This window comes from Hyperolius riggenbachi, chromosome 12 (assembly GCF_040937935.1).
Source record: "Hyperolius riggenbachi isolate aHypRig1 chromosome 12, aHypRig1.pri, whole genome shotgun sequence".
Lineage (NCBI taxonomy): Eukaryota > Metazoa > Chordata > Amphibia > Anura > Hyperoliidae > Hyperolius > Hyperolius riggenbachi.
This window is the reverse complement of record NC_090657.1, coordinates 86495846-86518516: the sequence shown is the minus strand read 5'-3', so window position 1 is coordinate 86518516 and position 22671 is coordinate 86495846. Positions and strand designations below refer to the sequence as shown.

The 22671-nt window shown below is 42.1% G+C and overlaps 2 protein-coding genes across 4 annotated transcripts in view; one reads left to right on the top strand and one right to left on the bottom strand.

Moving 5' to 3' along the window:
* PSMC3IP (PSMC3 interacting protein) overlaps nucleotides 1–6909 on the top strand; it is a 45518-nt gene extending 38609 nt beyond the window's left edge. For both annotated transcript variants that reach the window (XM_068262681.1, XM_068262682.1), the window contains exons 6-8: nucleotides 1375–1428; nucleotides 1643–1702; nucleotides 5645–6909. In XM_068262681.1, coding sequence (XP_068118782.1) covers nucleotides 1375–1428; nucleotides 1643–1702; nucleotides 5645–5701 — 171 coding nt within the window. In that variant the 3' untranslated portion in view covers nucleotides 5702–6909. The remainder of the gene's footprint in view (nucleotides 1–1374; nucleotides 1429–1642; nucleotides 1703–5644) is intronic.
* A 5013-nt stretch (nucleotides 6910–11922) lies between these two features.
* Nucleotides 11923–22671, bottom strand: part of MLX (MAX dimerization protein MLX) — a 39170-nt gene continuing 28421 nt past the window's right edge. For both annotated transcript variants that reach the window (XM_068261933.1, XM_068261935.1), the window contains exons 6-8: nucleotides 22336–22435; nucleotides 18466–18667; nucleotides 11923–14949 (exon numbers count right to left, since the gene is read on the bottom strand). In XM_068261933.1, coding sequence (XP_068118034.1) covers nucleotides 14893–14949; nucleotides 18466–18667; nucleotides 22336–22435 — 359 coding nt within the window. In that variant the 3' untranslated portion in view covers nucleotides 11923–14892. The remainder of the gene's footprint in view (nucleotides 14950–18465; nucleotides 18668–22335; nucleotides 22436–22671) is intronic.

The following is a 22671-nucleotide window of genomic DNA, read 5'->3' as shown; positions in this document are numbered from 1 at the left end:
TGGAAATAGGTTGATACTACACAAGATTTATCTTCAAGTGTTTGGCATTTGAGTGCATCAACTTGTTTTCCATGTGTTTGCAATTGAAACTGTGTAAAGACCCGTGATAAGTCTTTCCTGAAATGTTCCTTCCGGGACCATTTTGGGCGACTGTTTACCCCTGACCAGTGTACAGATGTGCTGCTGGGCTCTGTAACGGCAGCCCGGTCTGTCCTATGGGGAGGAGATGACCTGTGTCCTGCTGGGGCTTGCATTAGAAGTAACTGGTCAAGTAGGTTGAAAATCTGAGTCACTGAAGCTGGGGTGACCCACATTGATAATCTAGTGTGTGTTCTTATAGTTTGACAATGTAAATATTTTTTTTATTGCTTTCCTTAGCAAATGCATAATTATATTAAAGCCTATGGCCACCTTTTAGTTTAGGCTCATGTCTTGTAACACATAATGGCCTCAATTTACTAAGCTTTATCAAACATTTGATAAGTTACTTCATGGGTAAAATCCAATTTTGAACTTACTAAGGTGTTATAGATTTATTTAATGTTTTTTCGATAAAACGTTCAATAAATCTAACGCATTAGTGAATCAAAATTAGATTTTACCCATGAAGTAACTTATCAAATGTTTGATAAAGCTTAGGCCTTAATTCACGGAGCATTATCAAACACTTTATCAAACGTTTGATAATTTACCTCATGGGTAAAATCTCACTAAGGAGTTATATATTTGTTGAACGTTTTATCGGTAAAACATTCAATAAATATATAACACCTTTAGTGAATTTTAAATGAGATTTTACCCTTGAGGTAAATTATCAAACGTTTGATAAAGTGTTTGATAAACGTTTGATAATGCTCCGTGAATTGAGGCCAATGTGTGGAATATACCCCAATTTGCAATGCACAGCGTTTGGTATTTTGCATTATTAGTGAAGAATTGTCCATCCCCCTCCCCATTTTCTATATCCCTGCAAAGAGTAGATTGCTCCATTTTGACCTATGAAATGTGACTGTGGCATAGTGGTTAGCAGTCTTGCAGTGTTGGGTCCCTGGTTTGAATCCCAGTCAGAGCACTATCTACACGGAGATTGTATGTTTTCCCCGTGTCTGCATGGGTTTCCTCCTGGCACTACAGTTTTCTCCCACATCCCAAAAACATACAGATAAGTTAATTGGCTATCCCCTACATTTGGCCCTAGATTACGATACATATTCACTACACGCTATAGACACATGACTGTGGTAGGTATTTGTGCGCTGCTATGAGGGACAGCTAAGTGATAAGACAATACTCTGATGTATCTGCAGCAGTCACATTATTATTAATACACACAGTTTGTTGTTGTGGCTGATGTGTCGGCTCCTCTCCCCTCAGGTGTACAGCGAGCGGAAGCAGTTCTGTAAGGAGTGGAAGAAGAGAAAACGAATGGTGAGGCGTGGGCAGGAATGGGGCCTTGTGATTGGTGCTTGGATGAAGTGCTCCCTTCACCTGTTATAAAACTCCAGCAGTGACATCCCGAGTCCTGCAGGCACACAACTGCCCACTGCTGGGCTCGCATCCTTTTATGTATGAATAGTAGTACATAGACAGGCCATTTCACATTCTCTCTCTCTCTCTCTCTCTCTCTCTCTCTCCCCCACAGGCTACGGACATATTTGATGCGATTCTTGAAGGTTATCCCAAAAGCAAGAAGCAGTTCTTTGTAAGTAGAACTTCTTTCTGATGCTGTACATTTTAGTTTTTTTCTAATGTAAATTCTATAAAGATTGTTACAGAAGAATTTTTCATATTAAACTAAGTAGTGTAGGTAAGAGGTATTTACATGCTTTTAATATTATTGCCATTTCAGAGTGCGTGGTATTTATCTCTATATTTAGTTTGAGTGGGTGTCCAAACTTTTTAGGCAAAAAGCCACATCAATAGATAGGGATGAAATGTATCAGTACAGTTCCACCCTAGAGTAAACACTAGATGTATACAAAACAGGCAATTTTTTTTTTTTTAAAAGGAACAGCATCAGTCTTCATTCTTTATCAATCTCCTTGATTGCAGTCATACAAATGTAGATGAATGACAAGGATCCAATCAAAGGAACCAAAGCAATTGCTTTGCTGATGCTCTTCCTTTAAAAAACCCCAAAAAGCCATATCGCTGTTCTTGAGGTTGTGGTTGGATGCACAACCAAATAACTTTTTTTTTTTTTTTTTGCTTGCTAATTCCCCCTAGGTTCCCTGTGCCTACTGCGTTTTATCAAACAGAACATTTCTACAGGAAACCATGAATGCGTTTCTGATTTTATGCAAAGGCATAGTCCTGCTGTATTTTGATTGAGGTTAATAGTGAAAAATGCAAAATTCACTTGCGTTTCACAATTTTTAGTGTGTAGGAAGCCTACTATGTCCCTTTTTAGTATGCTAGTATGCTGGTGGCAGTTGCTAATGAGTCGCTTTTTAATCAATACCTGCTGTTGGCTGATAAATGGCTGCTCCTGGTGAGTGGCTGTTACTGCTGCTGGCATAGTGGCAGCAGCTGGTGAGTGGTTGTTACTGGCACAGTGGCTGATACAAATGAATAGTTGCTGTTGGCATAGTGGCGTGTGACTTAGTAGTGGATGCTGCTGGTTTAGTGAGACTGCACCCTCCCTCACATTTCACCTGCTCTGTTCTGTGTGAGAACAGGTTGTAATGTTATGTTTAGAGTGTGTTCACACATAAGCATTATAAAAAGCCAGGTATTTAATGTCTAGCCCATAAATGGGCATTTCAAATTGCCTAAAAGATTTTATGCTTTTTTTCATTTTTTAAGCCTTTTATTGCTTAAGGGCTCTTACACAGTGGGACGTTGCGTTGCAGGGGACGTTAAGGTTGCATAACGTTTCCCTAACTCAACGCATGGTGGTGCTAAAGGTGGACGCTACATAGAGCCGCGTTATGCGGCTCTTGGTGTGCAGTTTTCGTTCCATAGAACCGGCAATGATTCATAGCTAGCAGGCAGAGAACGATTCATATGAATAATTGCTAGCAGGAAGAGAACCGGCATTGCAGTGAATATTAATTAGCCATGTGGCTAGGCAAAATAGCGGACTCTCCCCTCCTCTCCTGCACACAAAAAACAATAAAACAACATTGCGCAAAAGGTGGATCAGCGCATCACCAGGCCGCCTCCAAATGGCCTCCAATCAGAGGTGTGCTGAGCCCCCCCAGAAACTGCAAACGCACCTTGAACCCAAACAGAAGCTCTGCATATACACTAAAAGCAAATCTGTTAGAGACACTGAAGCGAAAAAAAATATGATATAATGAATTGGTTGTGTACTATGAATAATTACTAGAAGATTAGCAGCAAAGAAAATATTCTCATTTTTATTTTCAGGTATATAGTGTTTTTTTCTAACATTGCATCATTCTATAATATGTGCAGATTACACAACACTCAGCATTTAAAATGATTCTTTCAGAGCAGTCTGTGAACTAATGACCTCTCCTCTGCCAGACGAAAAGTAAATAGTTAACAGCTGAGATAATAAGTCAGAAAACAGCCCTCTCCACAACTTTGAAAGTCGTAGAGATAATGGCTTTTTTGTATAGAGATAACTGGAGTTTCTTAACTCTTCCTGTACTGGAAACAATTAGACTGATGTATCTGATCTTAATGTTTTATTTCTTAGCTGTACTACACATAAAAATCATATCAGTTTTTTTTTTCTCTTCAGTGTCTCTTTAAGTGGGAGCAGCTGACCAAAAATTAAATTAGTACATAGCATGGAAATGAACAGCGCTCCCATCAAGGATGACTTCTCTGCAGTGGGAGGGACGAGTACTTAACAAGTTGCATGCAAGCTGTTACAGGAAACCAACATCCTCCAGTGGTAGACAGGTCATGTGTATGCTAGGTGTGTATTTTATCCCACAAGTGGGGCTTGAACTCTCTTGCAGGTAGGCACTTATCTGTTTAAGTAGCGCTGTTCATTTCCTTGCTATGTAATAAAACATTACTGAGCATGTGCAAACGTCTAACGCGGCTAAACCCGCGTATAACGCACAGCATGCTGCACTTTCATAGAACGTGCAGAGTTACAATGTAACGCAACGTAGGTACTGAACAGCCCGTTGATTTTTCATTACTGTGCGGTGGGCTGCGTTACAGGCTGCTCTAATGTGCGCCTGTAACTTCCCACTGTGAAAGCAGCCTAAATGTCAACAGACCCTTAAGGTGGCCACATACCATACAATTAAAAGAACCGATTCTTCACCAATTCAATAATTACGATCAGTTGTCCCGAAAAATCAAGCTTTCCCTTTTGATAAATTCGATTGGATTACCGTACTTTTTTTTTTTTTTTTGTGTAGATTGGACATGTTGGAAATTTCAGACCAACTTTATCAAGGATTGCCTGGTGTGTGTGTGATGGATTGTAAATGACTTGCTGTACAGTTTCAATTATTTTTCTGAGCTTTCAATGATTTTATTCATGATTGGGGAAAAATTTAACATAGGTGTGTGTTGGTCAGATTTTTAAATTGCTACAATCAGTCAGAAAAATTGATTGTAATTCTTGAATTGCACAGATATTTAAAAAATTGTATGGTGTGTGGCCACCTATAGGACTCTCTTCTGCAGCAGTTTGCGATGTGAATTTCATCACAAAACTCTAGGTACTCCACTAATGGAAACCCCATGACCATTCCATCCAATCATCATGCCTGCTGCATTTTCCTTGCTTCTGTACTAGATATAGCAGCACAGAGAAATCACATAGCAATCGCTCCACTGTGCATTTTTGTGTGTGCGATTTGGCAATTCTAAATATTTTTCACTTTTTTTTTTTTACACTCTGTTGGAAATCACAAACGCACCACAGTTAAAGTACACACAATGGATTGGACAAAAATTGTGGTGGAATTGCTGTAGTAGACAATGGGAGGAATGGGATCAAATTGCAGTGCGATCTTTAAACTGCTCTTGAAGGACATACGAAGTGACCTTAAATAAAGTAGTTTTAGGCCTCTTTTCCATGGACTGTTGAGCTGTGTGCTCAGCAAGCGGTTACCAGGCAGCAGTGAGCAGTTGTGAGTTTGAGAGGCATTTCACTGCCTATCAGTCCATGGAAAAGAGACCTTTCTTACCTGGGGCTTCTTCCAGCCCCTAGTGGCCACTTTGTCCCTTGCCGCAGCTCTGGTCTTCTCATTCCCGGTGGCAGCCTCTGCAGGATTGCCAACTTCTGCGTAATGCGGATGCACGCCCGCGCTTGCAGAGGCCGACCTGCTGGTCTGTGATCCTGCCAGCAGGAATGGAGAGAAGACGAAAGCTGCGGCAAGGGACAGAGTGATCACTAGAGAGGATTAAAGAGATGCAAATTCTTCCGAGTTGATGTAAATTTTTATACAAATGTATACTGTTTGAAAATGGACTAAACAATTTAAACAAAGATTTAAATTGGCCCTTTTTCAAGTTGCATAATTTTGGTAGTATTTACATCCCATCGATCATCCCCTAGTGACCACTAGTTGCTGGAAGAAGCCCCCAGGTAAGTACAACTACTTTAAAGTCACTTCATATGTCCTGTAATCTATAATCTAGTGAATGGAAGTTTATTATTTCATGTCCACTCACTTCAAAAGTCTAATGAAATCTCCTATTGCAGGAAGAAGTTGGTGTTGAAACGGATGAAGATTACAATGTGTCCCCGCCAGATATCTGACATCCTGCAATGCTGGGCTGTGAGGCATGTTATGTAAACTTACCTTTACTTGTTGTATCATTTTATGATTCTGCTGCTCTCATCAAATATCAAGCAACCTGCAACAAGTTAGAACTCTACATAGCGTGATGTTGTTTAAAGGAGAACTGAAGTGAGAGGGATATGGAGGCTGCCATATTTATTTCCTTTTAAACAATACCAGCCCTGCTGATCTGTTTGGCTGCAGTAGTGTCTGAATAACACCAGAAACAAACACGCAGCTAGTCAGTCATATCTGATGTCAGAAACACCTGATCTGTTGCATACTTATTGGGTCTATGGCTAAAAGCAGGCAGAGGATCAGCATGACAGCCAGGCAACTGGTATTGTTTAAAAGGAAATAAATATTGCAGCCTCCATATCACTCACTTCAGTTATCCTTTAAATTGCTTCATTCCACACTGACAGATGCTCCCCTGTGATAGTGAAGTAAACAGTGCTTTTACACCCCGCTGCTGCTCACTGGATACAAACCACCTCAGCATTCAGGTGTCTCATGCGCCTTCTATGAGTCATCTGGGGTCTGTCCACAATGATTACTAAGCAGCCTCTTTCTTTCTTCCAAACCGTTAATCACCACTTGCGCACTTTTGCCTCTTGAAGTGTCATTGTCCCACTTTGCTGTGGTTACCCCACATGTACCGACCTGAGGAGATTTCCTGCAGAGGGGTGTGTGGTGTTATCACTGAGTGTGAGCACCGTTTGTTTACTATCACAAGGGGACAGACAACCTGATCGAGAGAAGTACAGACAAGCCAAAAATGAAGATGTGTGCCAAGACCCAAACCGCAGTGCCTCCTGGGAGCACCAGTACGAAAAAAAAAAGTCAGCACCGCTTCAAGTAATACTAGCCCTTTATTCCATAGTAGGTTTCCAACATGCTATGGAATAAAGAGCTATAATTACTAACACAAGGGGACATTGTAAGTGTGGAATGAAGTAAGTGAAACGGCATTGCACTATGTGGAGCTTGGGTTTGTTGCAGGTTGTTGGATATTAGATGAGAGCGCAGCAAAATCATAAGTGCTACTGATACTCTATACATTCTGGGAATCTCTGCTGTGAACTCACACAGAGGGAGGAGAAACTGTGTTGGCGCAGATATCTGCTTATTGTGTATGTATTTTTTGTATGAAGAATACAGGTTCCAGAATTTTGACTTGAAAGAAGCAGAATGTGTAATTTCTGGAAGGGTGAAATGGATTCAGCAGTTCTGCCACTAGAATATCCCTGCAAGAGCTTTTTATCTGGAAACAGTAGGATGTATGGGCCTCATACAAGACTTATTGAAAGGCTTTTTTTCTCCTATTCCATGGCAGACTGACAGCAGAAGGCAAATCATGCCTGCATAGCCAAAACTCAGGCACTAGTGGTTTTAGAAGTTTAAAAAAAAAATCAGTTTTTTTTGTGAATTGAAAATCAACTTTCTGCACGAGTTATGCTTTTTAGTTTTGTTTGAATTCAGAACACTTTTCCAAACTGACCCGAACAACAATGAACCAGAGTTGAGAGTGAGTGATAAGTAGGCTGCGATATTTATTTCCTTTTAACCACTTGACAACCATAGGCTTACACCTTCCTAAAGACCATTGGCGTGACGCGGTCGTTAGGTAGTTAAAGGGAACTTGTACTGAGTAAAATTATTTAAAATAAACACATGAGGTAACTTCAAATGAACATTACATAGTTACCTTGCCATCAGTTCCTCTGAAGCTCACCATTTTCTTCTGACAATGATCCCTTCCAGTTCTGACAACATTTTGTAAGAACTGAAATATATCAGTGCTGTCGGTTATAGCTGAGTGGACAACTGATGTGCCCGGTAATGTCCATGTTTTCCTATGGCTCAAGTGGGCGATGTTACAGTTTAACAGGGTGCTGACCAGAAAGCTGTTATGGGGTAATGGCCATTTTCAAAATGGAGGACTGAGAATTCCCTTGATCACAGTGGACATATAGGATGCGGGAGAGGAGAAAGAGATTGAGGAGTAGACTACACGGGAGGCAAGTATGACTTGTGTATGCTTATTTTGACTTTGTTTTCAGTTCAGGTTTTCTTTAAACAATACCAGTTGCCTGGCATCCTGCTGATCTACTTGGCTGCAGTGGTGTCTGAATCACACCAGAAACAAGCATGCAGTTAATTTTGTAACAGCTAATAATGTCAGAAACCCCTGATATGCTGCATGCTTGTTCAGGGTCTATGGCTGAAAGTATTAGGAGGCAGAGCATCAGCAGGCTAGCCTGGCAACTGGTATTTATTTAAAAAAAAATGGCATCCTCTGTCTCTTGCTTCAGTTGTACTTTAAGCACCATTCAATATCACAGGCAGGGTCAGGGGACGTTACATTTACTTGCTCTTCATGTGACTCCATACATTGATACTTCCTCCTTTTGGCTTTGGGAGGGAGGCAAATTGCATGAAACGCACAGGGAATGCCTTCCTGACCTTTTCTTTATTGGCTGGCTGCACTTGTGAGGGAGTGGATTTGAGGTACCTACGGAGTCATCTTTTTGCACGCCAACTAAAGTCTGGGGCCCACTAGAGGTCGCTCTTGCAATTGCTTTGTACAGTTTCCTGGTACGTTTTCCATGTTAAATAGAAGTGCTGTACGATTCTATAGCTGGCGATTGTACATCACTTCTGAATTTTTATTTTTCTTGATAATTTAAAGAGGAACTGTTGCAAAAATCTTAACACATACAATTAAGAAGTTCTTTTCTTCCAGTGTAAAATGAGCCATATATTTGCTCCTATGTTACTGTCACTTATAGTAAGTATTAGAATTCTAAAATTACCGACAGATTTTGGGCAAGTCCATCTCTCCATGGGGGATTCTCAGTGTGGCCTTTATTCTTTATAAAGACACTTCCTGAAAAATATTTATACAAAGATGCTGCCCAACCTCCCTGCTTGCTGCACACTTTTTTAAAAGTTGGACGGAGCAACTGCTATTCACTAAGTGCTTTTAAAAATAAAGGAACCCCCCCCCCCCATGGGCTTGTTCAAAGTCTGTCAGATTTCTACTACTTACTGTACGTGACAGCAACATAAGAGTAAAATGACCCATAAAATTACCTCTCTCCTATTTGTATATGTTTACATGTATTTAAAATTAAGATTTTTGTGAAAGAGGTCCTTTAAGTACTTTCCAGGTCACCCAATGTCAACTGATGCTTAGCCCTACCTGCTTGCACAAAAGGTCATAAGAATTCCCCCTATATCTTCATATAGAGAAGCGCAGGTGACCTCCTGTGCAAGGGGGAAGAGCTAAGCCCCATAAGCTGGTGCAAACTAAGGGTGCATACACACATCAGACCATAGTCTTTGGAAAATGAAAGATCAGACCAATTTTACCCCTTTCCATGTAGTATGAGAGCCATACTTACACAGTCTATTCTATTGAGCTGAACTCCATCAGATAAAAATATTTGCAAGATGCTGTACACATTCAAAAGATCAGTATCTGCAAAAGATCCGTTCCTCCAAAATGCTTTCTTAGGCCTAGTGCACACCAGAGCGGTTCTGCTGCGGTTTGCGATCAGCTTGTGGCTGCGGATCCGCTTGGGTAATGTATTTCAATGGGCTGGTGCACACCAGAGCGGGAGGCGCTTTGCAGAAACGCATACTCCCGGGCTGCTGCAGATTTTGGATTGTGGATGCGTTTCTGCCTCAATGTTAAGTATAGGAAAAACGCAAACCGCTCTGAAAAACGGCACTTCAGAGCGGTTTGCCAGGCGGTTTTTTTGTTACAGTAGCTGTTCAGTAACAGCTTTACTGTAACAATACATGAAATCTACTACACCAAAAACACTTCACAAAATTGCAAAATGCTAGCTGAAACTCTGCACAAAAAGAAAAAGCGTTTCAAAATCTGCTAGCATTTTGGGGATCTGCTAGCGGTTTTTGGTGTGCACCAGGCCATAGACTATATCTACAGATCCTCATACACATCCTCATACACATCCTTGTTTAACAGACATTCACCTGCAGATCAAACAATCATCTGAAGATCCATCCTGGTGGATCTGATCTGCAGATGAATGTCTGTTAAACAAGATGTGTATGAGGATCTGCAGATATCATAGAATATGAATGCATTTTGCAGGAACAGATTTTTTGCAGATACTGATCTTTTGAATGTGTGCAGCATCTTGCAAAGATTTCTGTCTGATGGGCAGTTCAGCTCAATAGAATAGACTGTAGTTATGGCTCTCATACTACATGGAAGGTGGTAAAATTGGTCTGATATTTCATTTTCCAAAGACTATAGTCTGATGTGTGTATGCACCGTAATACCATGAAAGCACATGAAACTGCCCACAAAATCACTATCAGCCTTTTCTAAGTGCTTGTTATTTGAAAAATCTCTTACTAATGCAGTGCTATGTGGGATTTTTATAAAATCCCATCACTCTAGTGCAGTGATCTGCAAACATGGCTCTACATCTGTTAAGGAACTACAAGTCCCACAATGCATTTGGCTTTATGAATCATGACTGTGGATGTCAGACTCCTGCAATGCAATGTGGGACTTTTAGTTCCTTAACAGCTGGAGAGTCACGTTTGCAGATCACTGCTCTAGTGGGCTCACACCCAATAGCATTACATTAGCAAGAGCTTTTCAAATCCCAAGGTGCTTGGAAAAGCGCTTCTAGTAGTTTCCAGGCCTAAAATCACTTTTGAAAAGCGACTGTGCAAGCACTCCAGAAATACAGCAGGACCTGTGCTTGCCATTTAGCCAAATCACAATGGCTTCTGTGGGTTTATCTCAATACACTTCCATCAGCGTAGAGCATTTTGGGATTGCCATTCTCCGTAATCTCAAAGCGCATCTGAAAATCACTCTAGTGAGGCCCCAGGCCTAACCTATACTAAAACCAAGATGCAGTTATTACCCAGCAAATAGGTTTCTAAGGACTCGAGATAGCCAGTGAAATGCTAATAGTACAAGCTTGTATGCAAACTGCATGCAGCTAGTCATGAGGCGTACGAGAGGACTAAGAGCGGGAGACTTGGGCGCAGAATACAGCCGGTATATGGCTTATCCTGCTCCTGCACAAGTTCCGGCCGTGTTAAATACTATTCCCCCCTCCAGGCTGCCATGGATGGTGGAGAATGAAATAATTCCACTTCCAGCAATTGCTGGAGGCTAAATTATTGCGTTTTAAAAGTAACTTCAGCTCAGTCTTCTGACGGCGATGAAGTTACTCCGTGTGCGCTGCTATAGACGTAATTCCTATTATGGCCCATGGTGGTGCCGGCTGCGCCCAAGTCTCCTGCGCTGGATTCGGTGTGTTCGGTCATGGAGCCCAAACAGAATTGACAGGAAGTGTCATGTGTCAGGCCCAGCTCCAAGCTGCGTGAAGTTTGCAGGCAACCCACAATTATTGGCAGCCCAGTCATGACTCCTTTGTGCTTTTGCAGTGTGTACTCAGCACTAGGGTTGAGCTTTGAGTCAGAAAACCATTCACAGAGCAATAAACTTTACATATGTCGCAGGGGGTGGGGGTGCTTGTGTACTCGCCCTCACAGCCACCTCTGGCTGCTGCGCTTCACTTTCCATCTTTACAGCCGGAAGGAGGGAGAGAAGATTGCACATAACGTGGAGCGCAGCGGGCAGAGGTGGCTATGAGAGAGTGTACGCCCCCCCCTCCCCATATGTTAAGTTCTGGGCTCAAGCATTCACAACAGCATTCCAAATTTGAAAGCTCAACCCTAATCAAGATTTCCTGCACCTTTGGCTCCCATTTACTGTAGCAATGCTATAGCCTAATACCAATGAATAATTTGTCACCTGCAATAGATGTGATCACATGGTTGAAAATAAAACAGATTGGTATTGCTTACCTTCTGGTTGTGATTCTGTGAGTTGCTGCCCCAAAAGTAGAGTACAGGCAGTGTTCTGTAATCAGTAAATTCATAACCCTTCTCCCAGCACAAGAAATATGCATTACTGTACAGAGGCAGGAAGGGGGTAACAGATGCTTGTGGCTTAGTTTTCTGTAAATATGTTTAAAATGTACATAGATATATGAACAGTAACACTTGTGTTGTATAAACTGTATTAAAGAATGTTGTATCCCATAAACTTTGCATTTGGTCCTTTATTTTCTCCTCCACTCATTAAGCAACATTATTAAGATAAACTTGATCAAATAAAAAGTCAGAAGTTCATGGATGAAATTCAGAAGTATTTAATTACAAATAAGCTGTACAAAGAACATTTAACAGAAATAAATATAAAAAGAGTACACGCTTTAAAGATCCAGCTTTCAAAAAACCCCAAAATTAAAAAGTTCTCTCAAATATTAGCCTGAGGAATAATCATGTGTTACACAACAAAGCTTAAAATTGATACCAACCACTACCACAAGAGGGCGTTTCTCCATGTAAAATTGCTGCTGACATGCCAGCACAGGCAAGGTACAGAAATGAAAGGTACATGGCTTAGAAGACAACAGAAGTGACACCTGCTAAAAGCTCACTCCAGGCACAGAATATAATAAACAATATACATGTTACCTTTTGAGTCTGCTGCAGCTAGAACACGGATTCAGCTCATTGTACCATCTCGGGTGGAAATTGTGAAAGCTGCCAGCTTGAAGCTGGGTTACATATTCCCAAACAAGCGAGAAGACTGACCAGTGAGTATGTTTTGCCATACTGGTCAGTAGAGGCATTGGGTGGGTTCTGCAGGAAGGGAATTAGTGCTTTTGCATATAATTTTTATAAGGTTTTGACAAAGTTTAGCAGAGCCTCTGATGCTAATCTATTGTGCCTTTTGCTGCCTGGTGCCCAGCTTTCCAAAAACAATCTGTGTGTGCTATTAAGTACCCCAATGCCAATTTGTAAGCTATAAAATCAGATACTTATCAAAGTGCCTTTTGAAACTATTTAAATTGTGCATCATGTTATCCTCAACAGCAGCTTCCTAAAAGCTCAGCTCTGTAAGGAAACCACACACAGTTCTATTGTACACTGATTGGGTGGAGCAGAGGCCTTGAAATGTGTGGAGGAAGCTCCCGCTCTAACATACGATGCCCACAGAGGCACTAGATTAACATAAAGGGCTAATTTTATTTGCATAACATTTCTCTTTGGTGCCTGGAGTGTAACTCTAAGGTGCCCATTAACAGATACCTGGGGGGGGGGGGGAGAGAAAGAGGAGTTGTATTTACCTGGTGCTTCTCCCAGCCCCAGCAGCCTCTAAGTTCTTACATTCCACTCCTGTGTGCTGTTGTCCCCTCTGAAAAAACTCAGTCACAGTCTACATTACATACGTGGCCCCGGCCGGGAGCGCTCTGCGCATGTGCAGTTGGCAAGCTTTCGGAGGAGGCTGCGACACACTGGAGGGCGAGAGGACTCAAGAGACTGCTGGGGGCAGGAAGAAGCCCCAGGTAATACTCCATTTCTTTTTCCTCAGGCTAACAGTGCAATTTTTAGTGAATAGTTATGTTTTCTTTCCAACTCCATGGGCTGTTTAAAATACATTTAATCATCCACAGCATAAACAATCCAAACCATTCTTAATATCAAAACCAGTTATATCTATGAAAAAAAAAAAACACCAATCGACCAGAACTTAAGGCTACATACACAGTAGGGAATTGCATCGGACAATGTAATTATAATAGTACGTTCACATCGACACGTTAGCAGTACATTGGCATAAGGCATTGCAGTGCACTTTAACAGGTGCAGTGAAGAATACTTTGCATGCACTGTATGTCACACCAGACATTTTGCGAGATGCAACTTTCCATTGCAATCCTGCTTTTGAAGGATTTGCAATGCCCTTCTGTGAATATAGCTTAAAGAGGAAGTCCCCCGGGGTCTCCAGTGCCCCCCTGTAAAAAGTGCCTGGCTAGCGAGTAGAGGCAGCAATAGCGAGACCCAAAGGCAGGTTACTATGCACAGGACATGCCTCTGTGGTCTCTTAAGATTTCAAATACCCACCTCAGGTTCTCTTTAACTGATTTCAGACCAGCAGGTTCTGGTCCCTTAACAACCAGAGCTTTTTTTAGTTTTCGTTTGTAATCACTGATTGGCTCCTGATTAGTGTTTGAATTTGGAACTTTGTTTTAAATACTTTGGATCAGAACCTGAATCTTAACACAGGCAGATGGTGGCAGGGGGTGTTAGCTCATCCTCATTGCCACCTCTGGCCTCTGCGCTCCACGTCGCATTCCATCTCTCCAATACTGATTCCTTCACAGCTGGAAGTATCAGAAAGCTGGAACATGACGTGGAGCCCAAAGGGGGTGACAAGAGTGAGTTAACATCCCCTGCATGTGTAACAATTCAAGTTCTGATCCAAAGAATTCAGAATACGGTTCCAAGTTCAAATATGGCAACACTACTCCTGACCAGAGCACTGTTGTCATTAGACAGCTGAGCGTAGTAGCGGCAGAAGCGCACTAAGCAGGGCTATTGAAATGTATGCCCTGGCAGAAATGAGTCTTCAATTAGCTGTTGTCCAGAACAAGAACGAAAGGAAAGATTGGCACACCATCTTTTCTGTTTTCATACAATACAATCTGAATAAAAATGATGGTTCAATAAAAATGTTACTGTTAAAGGGCACCTTTACATTTAAAAGGACCACTATAGCAAAAAAAAAAAAAAAAAAGTTAATCTTTCAGAACAGACAGGTTTTGGACTAGTCCATCTACTTATGTGCATTCCTTAAGCTGTCAAAGTACTAAGATACCAGCCAGCCTCCCTACTCACTTGTACACTATTTTGGCAGTTAGACTTAGCAACTGCCGTTTTCAGGAAATGCTTTTGAAAACAGAATTCCCATGAGGAGGTGGACTAGTCCAAAACCTGTCTATTCTGTCAGATTTTAACTGCTTCCTTTTTTGCTGTAGTGGTCCTTTAACATTAAAGAAAAAATATTTTTGAAAACTAAGTTTGATTGCAGAAACCCATCAGATAATGTAAACATATTCAGCATACTTCAGTAAAGGAAGCTGCAGGACAGGAACATTTTTACACCATTTGGTAGCAAAAAAAAAGAAGCTATGAGCTTTACAATAATCACAGCTATTGCCATCTGGTTTTGGTGTCAGTACCGCATGGTGGTCAGCTTGCTTGTGTGAGGCAGTATCTGGTGCTCCCGGCAGGTGGAGAGACGGAAGGGGAGGTCTCAGTACAGCGGATTCTTTAGCTGGTGCAGAACACGTCGTACAATCTCATGCAGAGTCTGAGGGAAGACCAGGAAAAAGATTACCGTACTACAGGAACAAACCTTTCATGGGTTGCAGTGTAACGCCAATGGGAAATTCAATAGCCTGTTGCTAGAGGTCCATACACTTAAAATTAGTCTAAAGTCTAAATTAAAAAAAAAGTCCACCACTAATTTATTAATACTTTTACTGAGATTGTGCCTCCATTACAAAATTGTTTTACTCGTAAATCCACCCTGGGTGGAGTGTTAAGGTACATACACACGTCGGATTTGTGCAAACGACAGGTTGTTTGGATGACAAATCGGGCGTGTGTACAGTCGGTCGTTCAGCTGATAAGACTGGATTTCAACTATCTGCTTGGCGGATCGTTCAAATCCAGTCTTATCAGCTGACCGACCTTACACGCCCCATTTGACGTCCAAACGAGCGGTCGTTTGCAAAAATCCGATGTGTGTATGAGCCTTTACACCTACACTTCTATCTTCTACACACAGCAACATTCATAACTCAAATGGGGGTGGGTCTAATCTCCCCACCTGTCATATCAGTGGTAACCTAGCCTTGTGAGTGAGTATAATATACACACAATTTATTTTCCTCTTTCACGTCCTGAATAAACTACACATTTTATCTTTACTAATGTGTGTTTTTAGCAGGGCTGTGGAGTCGGAGTCGGGCAATTTTGGGTGCCTGGAGTCGGAGTCGGGAAAAAATGCACCGACTCCTAATGAATTTGTAACTGTAATTAAAATAGAAAATATGATAAAATATTCTATTTCTCAGATAAGTCATTAAAAATAATGTATATATACAGTAATAGCTGTGCTTAGTCAACAAAAATGAAATAAACCAGTCAAAATTAGTTACTTGTGCTGCTTCAATAAAGCAGTCCCCGTATTTTTAAGGTCAGATATACATATCTGATTGTGACTGTATATATGATGTGTACACAGGAATCTCTTATATATACTAAATAACATCTATGCTGTAAGAATAAAGCCTGATGTGTAGCTGTGTCACTAATAGAGATGGTCTACGAGATGGAAATAATTTTGCATTGATGCTGATTTATGCAAATGTATGCACTCCCTTTGCTGATGAAATCAAATAATGTGATATGTTATTAAAATTTGGTTTGGTGACTACAAATTAAAGGGTAACTGAAACGGATGAAAAGTAAAGTTTTATACATACCTGGGGCTTCCTCCAGCCCCCTTCAGGCTAATCAGTCCTTCGCTGTCCTCCACCACCCGGATCTTCTGCTATGAGTCCTGGTAATTCAGCCAGTCAGCGCTGTCCGGCCGCATGCCGCTCCCACAGCCAGGAACATTCTGCACCTGCGCAATAGTGCTGCACAGGTGTAGTATGCTCCTGGCGGCGAAGTGTGTGCATGCGCACTACGCCTGACTGGCTCAAGTACCTGGACTCATAGCAGAAGATCCAGGTGGTGGAGGAGGACATCGAGGGACTGATTATCCTGAAGGCGGCTGGAGGAAGCCCCAGGCATGTATAAAACTTTAATTTCATCTGTCTCAGGTTTACTTTGTTACACAGTAGTACTATACTCTACATATGCACTCCCCACAGAGCTGCAGGGAATCCACTGAGAATGCTGTCCACATTGAACACAGAGGTGTTGTCTGTTTACAATCTCCTCATTCCCCTGTAGAGTACCTGCACATCACTCTTACATGTACCCACACTTACATTGCCTAGAGCCTGATAGATGTTCTTTGTTCCGGTTTGTACCTTTTACAAGTACTCTTACCAAGGACTAGTTTTAGTCTAAAGGGAATAAATATAGTAGTCTACATATCCTTCTCACTTCAGTTGTCTTGTAAAATTCCTAAGCATTGGCAGTTAAGAGACGAATTTCATGTTACATACTTTTAATCAACAAAATTGTAATATGCAAATTAGAGGAGTCGGAGTCGTGGAGTCGGAGGAATCCTAAACTGAGGAGTCGGAGTCGGTGGATTTTTGGACCGACTCCACAGCCCTGGTTTTTAGAGGGGCTGTTTATTGGCCGATAACAAGGCATACAGTTATATCCATATTTTTATGGCAATCTAACTATGGACTCTACCAGGAGAACCTGGCATAGAGAGGACAGAGGCATGGTAATGGGCAAGAGTGGGAATGTTTATCCTTCCAAACCAAGAAGTCCAGCTCAACAGCAGAGTATAGTTTATGCCAGCAGCCTCGGGTGCCAAGATCACTATACTAGACATATAGTATAATGTCCAACCACGCCTCAGGGCTCATTTCCATGTGTAGTTGATAGGCAGTGAAAAGCCTCTCAAACTCACATCTGATTGCTGCTGCCTGGTAACTGCTCTTAAAGGAGGAACTCCAGTGAAAATAATGTAATTAAAAAGTGCTTCATTTTTACAATAATTATGTATAAAGGATTTAGTCAGTGTTTGCCCATTGTAAAATCTTTTAAATCTGATTTACATTCTGACATTTATTACATGGTGACATTTTTACTGTTGGCAGGTGATGTAGCTGCTGCATGCTTTTTTTTGGCAGTTGGAAACAGCAGTAAACAGCTATTTCCCACAATGCAGCAAGGTTCACAGACAGGAAACTGCCAGGAGTACCATGGTCCTCAGAATTTCTTGTGGGAAGGGATTCACCGCAATATCAGCCATACAGCTCCCCCTGAACTGTTTGTGAAAAAGAATAGATTTCTCATGTAAAAGGGGGTATCAGCTACTGATTGGGATGAAGATTATTCTTGGTCGGAGTTTCTCTTTAACAGCTTGCTGAGCACACAGTTCAACTGCCCGTGGAAATGAGGGTGTAGCTCATTAAGTAGAACACATTTCTCCATTTCTTATGGTAAGTACACACTCTCGACTATGGTAGTTTGAAACAGCAGCTTAACGATTGGTCTGCCGACAATCGGGTAAAGAACATTACCAAACGATCATTAAGTGAAACGACAAACAAACGATATCCGCATGATGAGAAAATCCAACAGGATGGATTATATTGAACGACAAGCGTTACAAAACTGTAGTGTGTACAGTTATCTGCTGAGCACGATTGTTACAAGGGCCAATGCGCCTGCGTTGGATTCTGCCCAGCTTCCGTACTTCCTGTGTAGTCCGGACTGTAAAGATTGTTACATTACAAATTTCAAATAAACTTTGTTTTCAAGTTAACTCATATATTTGTATCTATTGTAACCCCATGTTTGTGTTTTTTTTGTTATAAATATGCAACATTTCCCTCTGATCATTCTTTTCTTCGAGAACGATCGTTAAAATGTGTATGATTGCTGCATCCCATCGTTGCATTCCAATAGTTCCACTATTGTTCGTCTGGTAATTATCGTTCCTTGCAAACGATCTTGATCGCAAGTGTGTACGTAGCATAAGTCCATCCTGAACACTGGCATGGATATGGCCCTTGAGGACTGGAGTTTGACACTTGAGCTCCGATTGCTCTATTCCAAGGGTGGTGATCCACTTAGAATATAAATCATGTACGGCTGATTGCCATGCACACTGGTAATGGCATACCTGAGGCTTACAGTGCTCCTCAATCCAGCTAAAGACACACGCTGACAACTCCTGAAAACTGTTGACAGATATGGAGGCGTTGAAGGTCTGAAACAAAGAGTCCATGATGCCTTGGAAGACGCTAAACTTCACCTGGTCTGGCACTTGATCCGTTCCTTCATGAGGGTTACTCTGGTGAGTTTTCACGATCTGCTCATAATTACTGCAAGAGAAAAACAACTATAAAAGAAGATGAACTGTAATAGTACTTATTACTAAACAAGCTGGTCATAGTGGAGAAGGAAACTTGATATTAAGGCAATACTAAATGATGTAAGGAGTGGACTGACTACAGGGATGTCAAAGAGAGGCAAACTATTCAAAATTGATGCAGAATTTTTAAATTTTCAATAAATCGTGTAAATGGACTAAGGCCTCTTTTCCATGGGCAGTTGATAGGCAGTGAAAAGCCTCTCAAACTAACTGCCTGCTGCTGGCTGGTAACTGCTCCCTGCTAACTACTTGCTGAGCACGCAGCTCAACTACTACCCCCTCCCCCAAAGACCAGGCCATTTTTTGTAAAATAGGCCACTGCAGCTTTAAGGCCAGGCTGCAGGGCCGTACAACACAGCACACAAGTGAGTTCACCCCCCCCTTTTCTCCCCACCAACAGAACTCTCTGTTGGTGGGGTCTGATCGCTCTCCCCCAGTGTTTTTATTTTCCCATAAATATTGGTTTTATTTTGTAATATTTTTACTTTAACATTTATTTCATCCCATCCCCGCTTTTCCTTCTCGCACCAGCCAATCACTGATCGGCTGTCATAGGCTTCAGCCTATGACAGTGGATCACCGCCAAGACTCTGGAGGGGACAGCTGTGTCACACGGCTGTCCCCAAGTACAGCGCTGCTGTAGATCGCAGTGCTGTACACAGTAAATAGGGCACCAGTTTCGCCGTCTAACAGTCTGAGCGGCGATCGCCTAGCAAGCAGGAGATGCGCACACAGCGCGCACATTCTCCTGCAAAACGAAGTCCCAGGACTTCACGCCGATCGGCGTTAGGCGGTCGGCAAACAGTTAAAGTACAACTGTAGTGAGAAGATTGAGGCTGCCATATTTTCTTTTAAACAATACCAGTTCCCTGGCAGCCCTGCTGGACTATTTGGCTGCAGCAGTGTCTGAATCACACCAGAAACAAGCATGCAGCTAATCTTGTCAGTTCTGTCAATGTCAGAAACACCTGATCTACTGCATGCTTGTTCAGGGTCTAGGGATAAAAGTATTAAAGTCAGAGGATCAACAGGATAGCCAGGTAAGTGGTATTGCTTAAAAGAAAATAAATATGGCAGCCTCCATATCCCTCTCGCTACAGTTGTCCTTTAAAGGATACCACAACTGACGTGGCAGAATGAGATAGACATGGGTATGTACAGTGCCTAGCACACAAATAACTATGCTGTGCTCCTTTTTTTCTTTCTCTGCCTGAAAGAGGTAAATATCAGGTATGTAAGTGGCTGACTCAGTCCTGACTCAGACAGGAAGTGACTACAGTGTGACCTTCACTGATAAGAAATTCCAACTATAAAACACTTTCCTAGCAGAAAATGGCTTCTGAGAGCAAGAAAGAGATAAAAAAGGGGGAATTTCTTATCAGTGAGGGTCACACGGTAGTCACTTCCTGTCTGAGTCAGGACTGAGTCAGCCACTTACATACCTGATATTTACCTATTTCAGGCAGAGAAAGAAAAAAAGGAACACAGCATAGTTATTTGTGTGCTAGGCACTGTACATACCCATGTCTATCTCATTATGCCACATGTCAGTTGTGGTATCCTTTAAGTATAGCACTGAGCCTTCATGCTGCCTGCTCAGGTAAAAGGGGGCCGGGTTCCTGACTAAAGCCATCTGGTAGGAGCTCTGTAAAAAGCGTGCAGCCGGCGCCACCATAGGCCGTAATACATTTTTTTTTTTAAAACACTGTAATTCGCTTAAAGCTGAATTACGTCTTTCCCCCCCACTATCCATGGCGACCAGGAGGGGAATAGTAATTACCGCCGCCTGGACATGTGAAGTAACAGGGTAAGCCATTTATTGTGCCCAAATCTCCTGGCGGCTATATAATAGGTGCGCATCTGGGAATTCTCCTGGCACCCTCTTTCGGCTCTAAGTATGCAGGTGTGGTGTAGCAGTGACTGAGTGAACGGTGGGCTCTGATCGCTGCTGCAGGGTTTAGGGTTTTTTATTTTTATTCAATTTGCAGTTTTGCTTTTTTTTGTTTTTATTAAAAATGACTATTTATTCCCCCCATCAGCCAATCAGGGTGATCCTCTCTCATATGCATCAGCCTATGAGAGGGGGAATCGCGATCGGAGCCTCTCCAGGGGACAGCCAAGTGATAGGGCTGTCCCCAGTAAAGCCTGCATTAGATCGCAGCGCTGTACAAACAAAAGAAACAGCCGGTTTTTTGTTTGTTTAGTTTTTTTGTTTTTTTACAGTCTGCTAGCAGCGATCGCCGCTGGTAAACTGCTGATAGAGCTCTGCTCCGTCACTCAAGCGGGGATGCGCCTGTGATCCCCGCTAATCTCCGCCGTCTGCTCGACACCTTTTGGCGTTAGGAGGTCCTGGAGCTGCCACCTTCCCGATGCCCATCGGCGTTAGGCGGTCGGGAAGGGGTTAAGCTTTACAAAAAAACACTCCCTGGAAAGATCAATATAAAGGTGCTGGCCTACTAGTTTGCACGCCATTCTGACAGTTGAACTGAGCAACTGCTGTTCAGCAAGTGCATTTGAAAAAAAGAACGATAACCCTAAGACCCCCACCACCACCCATGAGCAGATGGTTTAATCCAAAACCATTCAGATAGCTCACATGATACTTACTATGACATAGGAAAAATAAAATTTATAGTGCATTTTATTCTGGAACAAATGTACTTTCATACATATGAATATACATGTAATTTAAAAAAAGGTTCCTGGTAAGAGATCCCTTAACAAGATTGGGTATGTTGGGGCAACAGTTAACCAGCAGATTCAAAGTGATCAATCAGCCAAAAATCAATGTGTGTATGGTCTGCTATAGTCTGATTCCGATCCTACTTTGGTGGCTCTAAGCATCCAGATTACTGAGGTAGCAAGGCTCTGTATACTATGCAACTTTACTGCCAGATGGATAAGCATTATTCCATTACAGGGGTGTCAATCTCAAATACAAAGTGTGCCGACATTCAACACTTGGACCTAGTCGCGAGCCAACCTCAATGTCTACTGCCCACCTTTCTCCCTTATAAAGCTCCCTGGTGTCTAATGGCTAGGGATGATCAACGAGATGCAAATTTTTCCAAAATTATGCAAATTTTTATGTAAATATATGCAGTTTGGTCCATTTTCAAGCTGCATATATTTGCATCAACTCAGAAAAATTTGCATATCTGTGATCATCCCTACTAATAGCTTCCCTCCTTCCATGATACAGTTCCCTGGTGTCTACTGCCCCCCACATAAAGTTCCCTGGTGTCTAGTGGTCCTCCATCCTTCCTTTATACAGTTCCCTGGTGTCTAGTGGTTCTCCCTCCTCTATACAGTTCCCTGGTGTCTAGTGGTCCTCCCTCCCATATACAGTTCCCTGGTGTCTAGTGGCCCCCACCCATCACCTATACAGTTCCCTAGTGTTTAGCGCTTTCCCCCTACTTCCCCCATATGGCTTATCTGGTGTTCTAGGGCTTCACCTCCAATATAACTTCCTGATGGTCTAGCGTGGGCCAAACATAATGCAAAGTGGGGAAACCACTTGGGGGCCAAATTTAATGGCTCTGAGGGATAGATTTGGCCCATGGGCCGGAGTCTCTAACTGAAGTCTCTAACTGAAGTGGGAATTATGTATATATTTACCCTTTCATGATCTTCAAGGCCATGACCTCCTTCCGCAAGGTATTCACCTCCTCCTCCTGTTTCTTCTTCTCTTTGTGTAGAAATTGGATATAGTCTATGGCTGCATGAGACACATAGCAATGCCTGGTTAGTTTACAAAGGGATGGAAAGGCTACACGTCATTCAATGGTTATCTAGTCAATAAAAAGGATGACAGTTAAGAACATTGATGAGCAAGCTGACAACTAGTAAATGATAGCCACTAATCAGTAGCCTCTGTGCTGGCACAGTGACAGCTGCCAATTAGTGGCCAATACTTCTGCTGCTACAGTGATGACTGCTAATCAGTGGCTGAAG